Raw genomic sequence first — 12,969 nt, forward strand, 5'->3', positions numbered from 1 at the left:
ATGTGTCTCCATCTTACCTTTGAATTAATAAAAGGTGAATATTATTCTCCCTCCTGCCCACATCCTCCTCCTCCTCCCCCGGTCCCCACTCCCTGTTTTGCAGAGGGGGAAAAGCAGAGCAGCAGCTTGGCCAAACTAGGAACTGGTTTCAGCTCAGTTCTCCGCTCCAGTGTAATGAATAAGCTTGCTGCACTTGGACTGCCCTACACGTGACTTGTAGTTGAATGAGCTTTTTTCTTCAATGCGTTATGTAGCTTAATCATGTTTGACCTCTTTTCTGCAGAGAGTCTTCTGCTGCTACTACTGTGCTACCCAAGACATGGCAGGTTTAATCATTTTGGCAGGTTATTGTAAGATAGCAAGGAGTTGGAGTAAACGATTCTGAGCCCCCCCCCCCCCCCCCCCGCCAAAATTGGCATGTGCTAGCTAGATAACAGCGTTGCCCTGAGACTAGCATGTAAGCATCCCCAAACACCATCTCCTACGGTCACTGAAATGAAAAATTGCTGCTCGAGAACAGGTGCCACTCTGTCTCTCTTGGAGTTAGGTGCCCCAGGTTTCCCTCTGTGCTTCAGAAACGTCAGCCTCTGGCAGGTGCCCCTCACCATACTGCTGACTGGGCATACACGTGTTTCCTAGCCTCTCTTGAAGACAGTTTCAAGATTAGGCATTAGAATTAGAGCAACTAATGATGTTTTGAACTCTGATGAGCATTTTGTTTGCTGACTGCTGACACGGTTGTCAGAAACCAAGAAATTTGATTGAATACTTGTCTGAACTTACCCTGTGGCTTGAATTTTTCTTTTGGTTAAGGAAATTACTGAATGTGATTCAGCTCCGTTCTTCCTTCAGATGAAAACTCTAGGTCAGTTATTCTGAAAGTGTGGTCAGATTAAAACCTAAGAGAGCCTGTTTTTCTTGGCAGTGAAAAGTAATCAGTTAAATGTCTAAATCGCAGAAATCCTTTTTAACTCCCTATGGGAAATAAGAAACCTTGAGTTAATATTTTATGTAATCAATACAGTGTGCTACCACATGCTAACTGGGAAGTGGATTTAAGAATAAAAGAAATAGGGGTGCCTGAGTGGCTTAGTCAGTTAAGCATCTGAGTCTCAATTTCAGCTCAGATCGTGATCTCACGGTGAGTTTGAGCCCTGCCTCAGTCTCCATGCTGACAGCACAGAGCCTGCTTTGGATTCTCTCTTCCTCTCTCTCTCTGCCCTTCTCCCCTGCTTATGCACTCTCTTCTTCTCTCAAAATAAATAAATAAACTTATAAATAAATGAGAAAGAATATAAGAAGTCATGCTTGGTCTCTTTTCCAGAAGGTTCTAATTATAGAATAACAAAATGATGCATAATCAGGTAGAAGTCCATGTGGTCTAGGACACGTGTGGGGTGTTCCCTCTGTTAGAGAGTTACTAGAGCTGCTCCTTTGTTTTGCCACTCTAGTGTTTGCGTTTACTCTTCTGGACAAATTTAACTGTTTCAGGAGTAATAGAGTTTATGTAAGTTCTGCATTTAGAGGCATCTTCTAGGAGAAAGAATGTGGATTTGGGGGCCGGCCTGTCTTTGGCCCCTAGTACCTAGCCATTTGCCCGTGAATCCCTTTGAGCCTGTTTGAGGAACTCTTCTTTGTCAAAACGGGAGTAAAAGAACTGCCTCACAGTATTGGTTGAAAATACATAGTGTACCGTCTGGCCCATGGACGCTCGGTAGATGTTAAGTTTCCTATTCTTCCCCTCTGACTAGGACTGTGTTTCTTCTAGATTGAATGATAAAGTGAAGAAGAAAGCTCTAACATCATTTGAAAGGGACTCCATTTTCAGCAACTTGACTGGACAGCTCGATTACCAGGGTTTTGAAAAGGCCGACATGGTGATTGAAGCTGTTTTTGAGGATCTTAATGTTAAACACAGAGTGTTAAAGGAAGTAGAAGCGGTAAGTAAGAGGCCTGTTGTACTTGAATCCCAGTGAGTGGAGGACACGGGCTGTTTTTTGTTTTGTTTTTTAAACAGAAACTCATGGTTCCCTTTATAGGGCTGTTCATTTCCAAACCTCAGTTTTTATGTCAATTCGTGCACACTACGTAGTTACAAAAGTCAAATCTGAGTCCTGAGGGAAGAAAATCAAGTAGTTTATTAACCTAAGCACAGGGTTCATTAGCATTCCGTGGGAGTTCAGTCACCCAGACCTCAGATAACCTCATGGAGTATGGCCAGCTTTCTTGACGTTTTTGGTTGGCTACAAGCCGTAACTATACTTCTTCAGTTCTAGTCCACAAAGGAAGTAGGGGAGAAATTTTTCCCCTGGCAGGTTTCAGATGCTCACTTTGTGGAAATGCTGCTTTGGTTTTGACCCCAAATGCTCTACCTCCCATAAATAAAACAAGTGTTATAGTGGGTGGTATAAGAAAAGGCCCAGAGAAGAAATGACAATAATCCGGACACAAGATAGAACCGGGGTCTTGACCAGCCTATAGTTGTATCAATAGAATGTGGGCTAATAAATTGTGCAAATGAAATGGCACAGACTTGGCAGTACTCTGGGTGTCTTGAGTAGTGGCTGTACCCTCACGACGCCCTTCTGTGTGAGGACGGTCGCTGCTGTGTGACAGACTGAACCTAAGGGGGGTTTAGAAACTAAAGACGAGCAGCTCTTTTGGGGACAGCTTCCGCTTTGAAGTCCATACGTTGCAAAATCTTCCCTTTTGACAAAGGGTGATGTCGATTAGCTGAGGGGAAAAGTTCGAAGAGCCGGGTAGATTTATGTTCCATCTGTGCCGGGTGGCATGTCAGCTCACGTGTGTAGGTGGTGTTCCCACGGCTCCGGGGGCACCTGCCGAGGCAGTGGCAGGTAGACCCTCAGGACCGGCAAAAGCAGACACAGGCAACATGGAGAGAAGAGCGTCTGCCGGGTGACCGGGTGATGGTGTTTGCTTCCGGAGTGTCTGGGTTTGGGAGTGCCGGCATGGAGAAAGGTTTGTTAGTTTTAGCGGTTGGGAAACTAGCGGCCAAGGAGAAGAGAGGGAGGAGGGATCAGATCAAGAGAAGTGCAGACTGTGAACGAGCCTGTACAGCGGTGCCTCTGGCTGCCGAGCGAGCAAAAGCAGAAGCGGTGGGGGCTTCTCAGGGCCTGGCCTGGAGCTCAGCGCCTCACTGCTGCTCTCCGTTGGTATAAGCAAGTCACGAGACTCGAGGGAGGAAGCAGTCTCCACCTCTGGATGGGAGGAGAGACGCCGGAACGAGGAGGGGGGGGAGTTGTTGCCAACCGCCTTTGGAGACACTGGTTTGCTCTTCATAGAGAGTTTCACCACCAGCATGAAACGCCTCACCGCCAAGACATGCCCCCGGAGAGTCCGTTAGCTCCTTGCACTTACGCTCTGCTGTCAACTCACTGCTGATTAACTGAGACCCTGGGGGCCTCACCACAAGCTGACCGCTAAGCCAGGCTTCGTCCACCAGGGGCCTCTCTAGAGTTTTCCCTTTTTTCTTTTTAAAAAAATCTTAATGCAGTATTTTGCCGGGTTACAATATTTTATACTCACCTTTCAGTGTGTTGAATGTGTCTTGAACCTGATTCCCATCTCTGATGTTAAAATTTTGCCTGTCCCAGTTTGCACAAATTTGACAGATGCGCTGTCCATGTTTTTATATAAGCAGCTGAATAAAAACATGAATAACTTGCGATCATGGACAGAATGATGACACAGTCTGTATTAAAGACTATTCTCCAGGTTGATAAAGCTAATAGTTAATAGTATTCACGTGCCGTAGATTAATTACCGTGGTGTACCGTTTTCTAATAACACCATAAAATGAGCTAGGCACGCACGGTATGGCTTGTTCTTATCAAAGTGAAGGGTGGGGGTATCATGAGCTTTCAGACTTGAGTGCAGATCCAGACAAGAAGAGGAATTGGCACCCATGCCAGCTCTTGAAACGAATGAGATTTGATTCAAAGCCATCTTGTCAAGTGTTTATCTGAGCTGTCTCATTTACCTAACTGCCGAGGTGTAGTCTCCAGGTTAGGATGCCGGGCCAGAGCTAGAAGGCAGCTGAATGGGAAAGAGAACAAGGCCGACACACTCCCCATCTCGGAAGCCCTGGGCAAATAGTATCCACTGTCTGAGTGGTTCTGTGGGAGAGCAGGGCTGGACCCAGGTGTCACTTTAGCTTTGCTTTGGACTGCAGTCATCTCTCAGGCCTACAGGACACGTTCTTAAATGCTTTTCCTTTGCAGGTGGTTCCGGATCACTGTGTCTTTGCCAGTAACACGTCTGCTCTCCCCATCCGTCAAATTGCCTCTGTCAGCAAAAGACCTGAGAAGGTAAATTCTGAACAGAGGGAAAACCCTGAAATGTTTTCCCACCACAGGCTCCCTGAGGAAGACTTAGAGCATGAGAAGGGACTGGTGTGGACTGTGAAGTAGAGGGGTGGTGGGGTCTCCCCAAAAACTGGGCACAGAGCAGCTCATCCCATGACCACTGTGAGATGCTGGCGTAAGGGAAGCACAGTGCAAGTGTACTTTCACAGGTGATTTGCATCCCTAACGACTCTGATTTCTTAGGTTCAGACTATAAAACCTACCTTCTTTGGGGCGCTTGGGTGGCTGAGTCAGTGAAGCATCCAACTCTTGATCTCAGCTCAGGTCACAATCTCATGGTTTGTGGGTTTGAGTCCCGCATTGGGCTCTGCGCTGACAGCACGAAGCCTACCTGGGATTCTCTGTCTCCCTCTCTCTCTCTCTGCCCCTACCCCGCTTACTCTCATTCAAAAATAAACATAGGGGCGCCTGGGTGGCGCAGTCGGTTAAGCGTCCGACTTCAGCCAGGTCACGATCTCGCGGTTCGTGAGTTCGAGCCCCACGTCAGGCTCTGGGCTGATGGCTCAGAGCCTGGAGCCTGTTTCCGATTCTGTGTCTCCCTCTCTCTCTGCCCCTCCCCCGTTCATGCTCTGTCTCTCTCTGTCCCAAAAATAAATAAACGTTGAACAAAAATAAACATAAAATAATGAAACCTACCTTTATTACAATAGGGGTTTTTTTAACGTCTATTTATTTTGGGGGCACCTGGGTGGCTCAGTCGATTGGGTGTCCGACATTGGCTCAGGTCATGATCTCACAGTTGGTGAGTTCGAGCCCCACATCAGGCTCTGTGCTGACAGCTCAGAGCCTGGATTCTGCTTCGGATTCTATGTCTCCCTCTCCCTCTGCCCTTCCCCCATTTGCGGTCTGATTCTCCGGGTCTCTCAAAAATGAATAAACATTTTAAAAATCTTTTTTTAAATAAATAATGTCTATTTATTTTTGAGAGAGAGAGGGAGACAGAATCCCAAGCAGCCTCGAACTGTGAGATCACGACCTGAGCCAAAGTCAGATGTTTGACTGAGCCACCCAGGTGCCCTATAATAAGGTATTTAAAGATAGGCCCAAGGGGCACCTGGTTGGCTCAGTCTGTAGAGCTTGTGATGTGTGACTCATGATCTTGGGGTTGTGAATTTGAGCCCCATATTGGGTGTAGAGATCACTTAAATAATATCTTTAAAAATTAAAAACTTTTAAAAATAAAAATAGACCCCAAAATAAGAGGGGATACTCCAAAATCTCACATAAGCTACAGAGCAGACACCGGTGACTGAGACCTGTTTGGTTCCAACTTCATATCCAGGAATGGAAAATCAGGAGGTGTGTTGAGATGTGTCCACCTGTGGGTTCACTCAGACTTCCCACCAGGACACGAAAGGGTAGAAGCACTTTCAGTGAGCATTTGGAATGATGCTTAGAGATTCATCTTTGGGCTTCTGTCTACCGGAGTAACACTAGGAAAGTGAAATCACCCAAGGAGAAATAAAACACCTCACCTCTCTGGAGGATAGCAATTAGCCTCAGCTAGCCAGAGTCAGCCAAAAGTAGGCAAGAAATATAAAGGACCTTTAAGCAGCTGGATATGTTAACACAAAGTCCTTGTACTGAAAACACAAAAGTCTGTTTATTCCTATTCTAATAGTTTGCTAATGCAAGGTATATCTCATTTCCTAGCACACAGCAGATCGGAAGTGATGTAGGACCTGATAGAGGCAGGTTCAGGGATGGCAGGAGAAGGTCATAGGGAGAAGTGGCAGCTGATAGTGTGACACTGAGGGGAGACACAAAAACAGTATAAAGGTAGATGGACAGTCTGGCCATGTCATATCACTCCGAGCACCTCTGCAACATTGAAAGTCCCCAAAGGAGGGGCGCCCTGGTGGCTCAGTTGGTTGAACATCTGACTCCCGATTTTGGCTCGGGTCATGATCTCACAGTTCGTGAGTTCAAGCCCTCTGTCAGCACAGAGCCTGCCTGGGATTCTCTCTTCACCTCTCTCTTTGCCAATCCCCTGCTTGTGCTGTCTCTCTCAAAAATAAATAAGTAAACATTTAAAAAAAATAAATGAATAAAGTCCATAAAGGAGAATCTTCGATGCTAACTTCTCATCTTCCCAGTGGAGTGGAACAAGCATCATGCTTTGCAGTCCTGGCCTCCAGGTATCTTGGGTAGCTCCTGCCACCTGCTTCTCCTTTACTATATAAAATTAAGGTCAAAGGGGCATAGGTAGGGTCCTGGGACGTAGGACCTCCAGTGCTCCAACCAAGAAAGTCCCGGCAGTCCGGGACAAGTTGGTCACCTTTGGCACACCTTTCTTGAGTGATGTAAATACATTTTGCTTAGAGTAGTAATTACACGAGTGTATATGCAGTTGTTAAAACCCATCAATATGAACACTTTAAAGTCTGTACATTCTGTGTATAAATTATAGGTCATATAGGCTAATTCCTTTTGCTCAGAAGTACTGAGTCTGAATAAGGACCTGCCTTTTTAAATGCTTTAGACATCAGTTAAAGAACAGTTGAGGGGTGAAAAGTAACTTTTGGATTGGTAAGTTTATGGAACATGTAAATGATGTGTGTATTACATAATGGAGGGTAGGCAGGCTTTGGAAACAGGCCAACTGTGATAGAATCCCACTGCCATTCACTAACTGACCCTGAGCTACCACTTTTAACCTGCTGATGTCTTTTTTCCTCATCTAGATAAGACTGGCTAGTTCACAGAGCGATGGATTAAGTGTAAGGAATAATGGCAAATGTACTAAAGAACAGTGCATAGCCAGCAATCAGTATTGCTGTTATTATATTAGTTATATTATTAGATATTATTAGTTATATCTTACAATTAAGGTGAGGGTAGGGGGAACAAAACTAAGTTCTATGGTTAAATTGTTCTCTCCCACAGCAGTTCAATTTGGAAGAACCAATTGTTAGCTTAAGAAGGAGGTTCTCAACTTCAGCATGAATCAATCACCTGGAAGACTTCTTGAGCACACATCTGGACCCTGCCCCCAGTCTCTCATTCAGTAGATGTGAGTGTGGGGCGGGCCTGAGAATTTGCAGTTCAAACATTTCCCAGGCGATGTTAATGCTACTGGTCCAGTACTTCACTTTGAGAATCATGGTTTAATGAGTCTTCAGGTGCATTTGAATGTTGATAAATGTTATTTAAACCCGGTATCCTGGTGGTGAGGCCCATCTGTAAACTCAAGATCTAGCTCTGACAGTCTGGCATACTGACTCTTCTGCCTCCCTCTGCCTCCCCACCAGAAAAAGTGGGTCCTCTCACCTAAACTCAGTGTCATCAATATGAGTGGAACCTTCGTTCATTCTTCCCTGATAAATCTAATGTGGCCATTCGCTGTGATTTGGTGCTAATTGTCAGGATCTGTTGCCCTCAGTGAAAAGCCCTAGAAGCAGATGGAAGAAGAGGATTCCAATGAGCCCTATGAACATACTGAACTTTTTCTCAGAGAACCACAGCGCCATACGGCTCGGCAGTGCCGAGCAGCGTTCCTGTATCCAACTGCCTTTCTCTCCCTTGCTCTCCTAGCAAAGCGTGCGTGTTGGCGGGTTCTCTCCTCGGTGTTCTTAGATGTCGGCTTTGCCTTCCCCTTGCCAGGTGATCGGCATGCACTACTTCTCTCCAGTGGACAAGATGCAACTGCTGGAGATTATCACAACCGAGAAAACTTCTAAGGACACAACTGCTTCCGTCGTGGCAGTCGGGCTCAAGCAGGGGAAGGTCATCGTTGTGGTTAAGGTAAAGAGCTGTGAAACAGAGTGGCAGATTTGGGGAAAGTTCTGTCAAGACTCCTTACACCTCCGGGCTTGTTTACACCTATTCTGGGGCAAATATGTCACCTTTGGGTATGATTTCCCCTTGGTTGTCTGCCTCATGGACAGCGCTGTGGACGGTACTGCTGAGTCACGGTCTGAGAGGGGAGTGTCTGGGACATGGCGGGTTCTCCCAGCCATTCCAGACCTTTCAGGTGACTGTGAAACCCTGTGTTGTGCCGTTTGGTTGAAGCCGTGCTGCTCTGGCTGTGGCTTCCCCTGCAATGTAATTTTAACGATTCTGTTTGAAAGTATAAACCGCCTTGTATTTTGAAGCCACACCTGGGGAAGGGAGCCTGCTTTCACACTTGGGTGGCACCTGAAGCAGAGGAGCCGCTGAGCTCACGTTCTCTCCCTTGGCAGGACGGACCTGGCTTCTATACCACCCGGTGTCTCGCACCCATGATGTCTGAAGTCCTCCGAATCCTCCAGGTTGGTACCGCTCTTGGAATGTTGGAGGCATCTTCCACCCCTTACACCAGTCCTCCAAATTGGTTCTGTCGGGATGAGGAACAGGCTTCCTTCTAATACACTAAGTCCTGGTGCATCCCCAAGATGCCTGGGGATCTTTTTGCCTGGTCCTTCCACACGGTGGTTGGAAATCATGGGCTTTGCTGCCCTACAGTGGGCAGAATTGTAGCTCCGCTCCCTTAACCGCCTCCCCGCTCCACTAGGCCCAGGGCCTCCCGACATGCTCTTCACGGTTTCTGCATCCCCTTTGAGGCAGGGACCATCCAGAACACGCAGGCCCACTGGCCCGATGGGTGCTGGACCGGCTTCTGCTGCACACACCCCTCCGGTGACACCCCCTCGCCGGGCACTCGTCAGACGCTGGCTCGGGGGCTCCGCAGCACTGCTCCGTGGCGAGGCCTCTTCTCTTAGTTATGGGAGACTTCGCCCTGTGCGCCGCAGGATCTCATTACTCCCGAGATTCAGAATTGCAAACGAGAAGGAAATGAACAGTGTGTTCATCTCTAAATGAATTTGTTCATTCCTTAAAGTGCTGTGGGTTCGGGAAGGCTCAGACTTTCCCCCTGCTGACTCCCAAAGCTCCTTTGCCTCCCTGGGTGGAACAGCCCCAGTCCTGGGCCTGGCCAGGCGGCGCCCGGGAGAGAAGCGGGTGTTGCGGCAGCCCGGTCTCGGAGGGCCCGCGTGGGGAGCCTTCGTGGGAGGGCCCAGAATGCCTTTCCTTGAGGTCCCTGCTTACCTCCCATTCAGGAAGGAGTTGACCCTAAGAAGCTGGATTCCCTTACCACAAGCTTTGGCTTTCCCGTGGGTGCTGCCACACTGGTCGATGAAGTTGGCGTGGACGTGGCAAAACACGTGGCAGAAGATCTAGGCAAAGCCTTTGGGGAGCGGTTTGAAGGTGGAAGCATAGAACTGCTGAAGCAGATGGTGTCCAGGGGCTTCCTAGGTGAGTAGCCTCAGAGACACGTAATTCTAGTTTCCTGAGACACAGTCACAGAAGGCCCGTGTGGAAGAGTTCTTCCTAAACACAGAGCCCACTGTCACGGGGAGTTTTTTAAATGATTTCATGACAACCCCTTAGGCTGGGCCCGTAGATTACAGACAAAGGCAGGACTCTGGCCTGAGGCTCTGCCACCTCCCAAGGTATGCAAGACTGACAGGCACTTTCATCGGGGCCCAAGGCCTGGAATACACCTGTCATCCTGCAGGAGCAAGTTCTGTACCCAGGCGTCACCATGCTGTCTGGCCACCCGTGCAGAGAAGGTGATGCTTCTAACACAGAGGATATGAGGGAGGCCTGGGAGAGGTGGCTCGCTCTCTCTCGTCGAAGCAGCGGCAAAATCGGCACCGGGAGCACGGCATACTAGGGCCTGGCGTTGCGTGTCTGGACTTTATTTTATTTTTTTTAACGTTTATTAACTTTTGAGACAGAGACAGAGCATGAATGGGGGAGGGTCAGAGAGAGGGAGACACAGAATCGGAAACAGGCTCCAGGCTCTGAGCTGTCAGCACAGAGCCCGACGCGGGGCTCGAACTCACGGACCACGAGATCATGACCTGAGCCAAAGTCGGCTGCTTAACCGACTGAGCCACCCAGGTGCCCCAACCTGTCTGGACTTTAAAGCTGATCCAGGTGGCCTTTCCCAGCCACATACGCAGAGTTCCAGGCTCCGGGAAACACAACGTCATTTTCCCTTCTCTGCCAACGCTGCTGGCAAACCCCGAATTTCCAGGGTTAGCCAGCCAGCCAGGTCAGGAGTACGGTTGAGAGGTTAGAGCTTCGCAGCAGACTAGCGGAGGAGAGAATCCTCAGGCTGGCGCTCTGAGAAATGGTAATCCTCCCTTTTCCGGCTTCTTTTAGGTCGCAAGTCTGGGAAGGGCTTTTACATCTACCAGGAGGGCGTGAAGAATAAGAGTTTGAATTCTGACATGGATGGTATTTTGGCAAGTCTGAAGGTGCCTCCTAAGTCTGACGTGTGAGTTAACTTCAGTAGCTACTAGTGTGGAAACGTGTTTCTCTTCAGCCCAAAGTTTCTCAGTCCTCTTCCGTCTTTGTTACACTCACCTTGCCTGACCAGAATACTCCTGCCCTTCCACGTGCCTCCTCGATTTCTGCCAAGCATCGGGGTGGGGACTGCAGCCAAGCCTTGGAAAGACCCCTGTTCCAGCCTTCCCTCTGAAGGTCTGGAGAGAACTAGAAAGACGATTGTCCCGGGTCCCTTCAAGCCCCAGACCATTTTTATCATTTGTAATTGGCAGCAGATGATGTCAAGAGATTCTGTCCACCCTCCCCTCCCCTGTTCTAAGCGCCAGTTTCAGGCCGATTAGGACAAGCAGCCCTAAGACTCTATTCCAAGGGCAAGGGCAGCTTCCCAGTGGCTCCTTCTCTCCAGCATTGGAGGTTCTGTCCTGGCTGACCCTCTGGGCTCTGGCGGCAGCAACCCTCTTTCCCGCACGCGCAGTTCCCGCGTCCCTCCCGTGACGCTTCATCTACCTCAGTGTCCCTCTCTCGGCAGCTGCTCTGACGAAGACCTCCAGTACCGCCTGGTGACAAGATTTGTGAATGAGGCCATCATGTGCCTGCAGGAAGGGATCCTGGCCACGCCCGCAGAGGGAGACATCGGAGCCGTCTTCGGGCTTGGCTTTCCCCCGTGCCTTGGAGGTTGGTCTCGCAAGTTGGGAAAGTAGCTTGTTTTACCCCAGAGCTCGTTTCGCTGTCGCCTTCAACGAAGTCCTGTTTCTCCATGTAGGGCCCTTCCGCTATGTGGATCTGTATGGCGCCCAGAAGATAGTGGACAGGCTCAGGAAGTACGAGGCTGCCTACGGAAAACCGTTCACCCCGTGCCAGCTGCTCATCGACCACGCTAACAGCCCCAACAAGAAGTTCTACCAGTGACAGGCCCTCACACCCTGCCCCCCGGCTGACACAGCTGCCGGCGGTGCTGGCTCTCCAGGAGAGTGGCATCTAGATTTATCAGGGTAACCAGAAGGAAAACAAATTCTGGCATTGGGGTGTGCTGGGATTCAAGTGCCTTCAGCTAGGACTGTCTCTCCCTCCTGGTGAAATGTGGCTGTGAATTAGTTTGCACTTCATGTTAGAAGGTGGAACCCACCGTGCTCGTGAACCCATAAGCCTTGACGCTCAAAATGGCAGAGTCTCCGGAACCATCCTGCCCCCGCCCCCGGGCCAGTGGCGGGGAGGGCAGTTTTGCACCCTACCCAGTACACGAGAACAATAAAACCCAACTCTTCTCAGCCTGTCTGTATGTTCCTTTTTCTTCGCTCTTTGCCCTTCTGGTTTAAACCCGTCCTTCAAGGAGTTGGAATAAAGCCTCGGGCTCTCGGGGTGCGCATGTGTTGGGAGAGTTCTAGACAGCCCCTCGAGAGAGAGAGAGAGAGACCGTGACACGGGGGGATTTAGGGGACTTCACAAACTAAACCCTTCGAAACCCGGCTGTGTTTACAGACTCGGGCAGGCTTCTGCTTGCCGTGGGAAAGAGGCCCGACTGACCAGACGAGGTGAAGGGCGAGAGGCCTGGAGGCCGGGGTTTAAGAGGCTTCTTTCCCCAGACGGCATTTCCTCATGGCACAATGTCATCCAGGGTTTATTGTGTGTGTGGCGGGATGCATATTCAGGATGTCAGCATGGGCATGAGGCACAGGAGTGAATATTTTCCTGGCCAATAGATCCTGCACGTCTTGGCTGCCCCAGAGCACGGAAGGATGGATGCGTGGATGATCAGCACAACGAGCGGGACGAAGGCCTAGCGGCCCGCCAGCACCACACGCTGTGCGCCCCCCCTCCGCCCTCGCGGTGCCCTCTGGGCCGGAGAGGCCCTACGCTCACCTTCCGGCAGAAGCGCTACCCAGTCTGTGTAAGCGGCTAGGGGGCCCCCGACCAGCCTGGCAGAAGGACCCCCACCGCGTGTGCACAGAATCCTAACGAGTCACACCATGTCGGGCTCTGAACCGTGACCCATTGCTCCTGCGTCTGCTCCAGCTGCCGGGACTCCAGACACCATCCCGGGCCCAGCTCTGCCGGGACCAGTGGGCAGGGAGCTTAGCTCCAGCTTGACTGACTACTCACCGTTGGTTGGTTGGTTGCCACAAAGCCAGACTCTAAAATCAAGCCACCTCTGTGCTAGGGGTTCTCAGGTGACCAAAAGAGAACGGGTCCTCACACCAGAGCCATTAACGGGCTCCTAAAGGGCGCTCTGGGAGAGCCTCAGGCAGGCATTTGGCCAGTGCAGGAAAAACCTGGGGCCTGGCTGGTGAGCTGGAGTTTTCCACTCAGCAGC

At 49.8% G+C, this 12,969-nt stretch overlaps 1 protein-coding gene across 1 annotated transcript in view; it reads left to right on the forward strand.

The window, feature by feature from the left end:
* The window catches only part of HADHA (hydroxyacyl-CoA dehydrogenase trifunctional multienzyme complex subunit alpha), a 51,213-nt gene extending 39,287 nt beyond the window's left edge, over positions 1-11,926 (forward strand). The window contains exons 13-20 of the mRNA XM_047851543.1: positions 1,769-1,940; positions 4,242-4,328; positions 7,989-8,129; positions 8,567-8,635; positions 9,422-9,617; positions 10,533-10,647; positions 11,188-11,333; positions 11,422-11,926. Coding sequence (XP_047707499.1) covers positions 1,769-1,940; positions 4,242-4,328; positions 7,989-8,129; positions 8,567-8,635; positions 9,422-9,617; positions 10,533-10,647; positions 11,188-11,333; positions 11,422-11,567 — 1,072 coding nt within the window. The 3' untranslated portion in view covers positions 11,568-11,926. The remainder of the gene's footprint in view (positions 1-1,768; positions 1,941-4,241; positions 4,329-7,988; positions 8,130-8,566; positions 8,636-9,421; positions 9,618-10,532; positions 10,648-11,187; positions 11,334-11,421) is intronic.
* The last annotated feature ends 1,043 nt before the right edge of the window (positions 11,927-12,969 follow it).

The sequence above is a fragment of the Prionailurus viverrinus genome, chromosome A3 (assembly GCF_022837055.1).
Source record: "Prionailurus viverrinus isolate Anna chromosome A3, UM_Priviv_1.0, whole genome shotgun sequence".
NCBI classification, from domain to species: domain Eukaryota; kingdom Metazoa; phylum Chordata; class Mammalia; order Carnivora; family Felidae; genus Prionailurus; species Prionailurus viverrinus.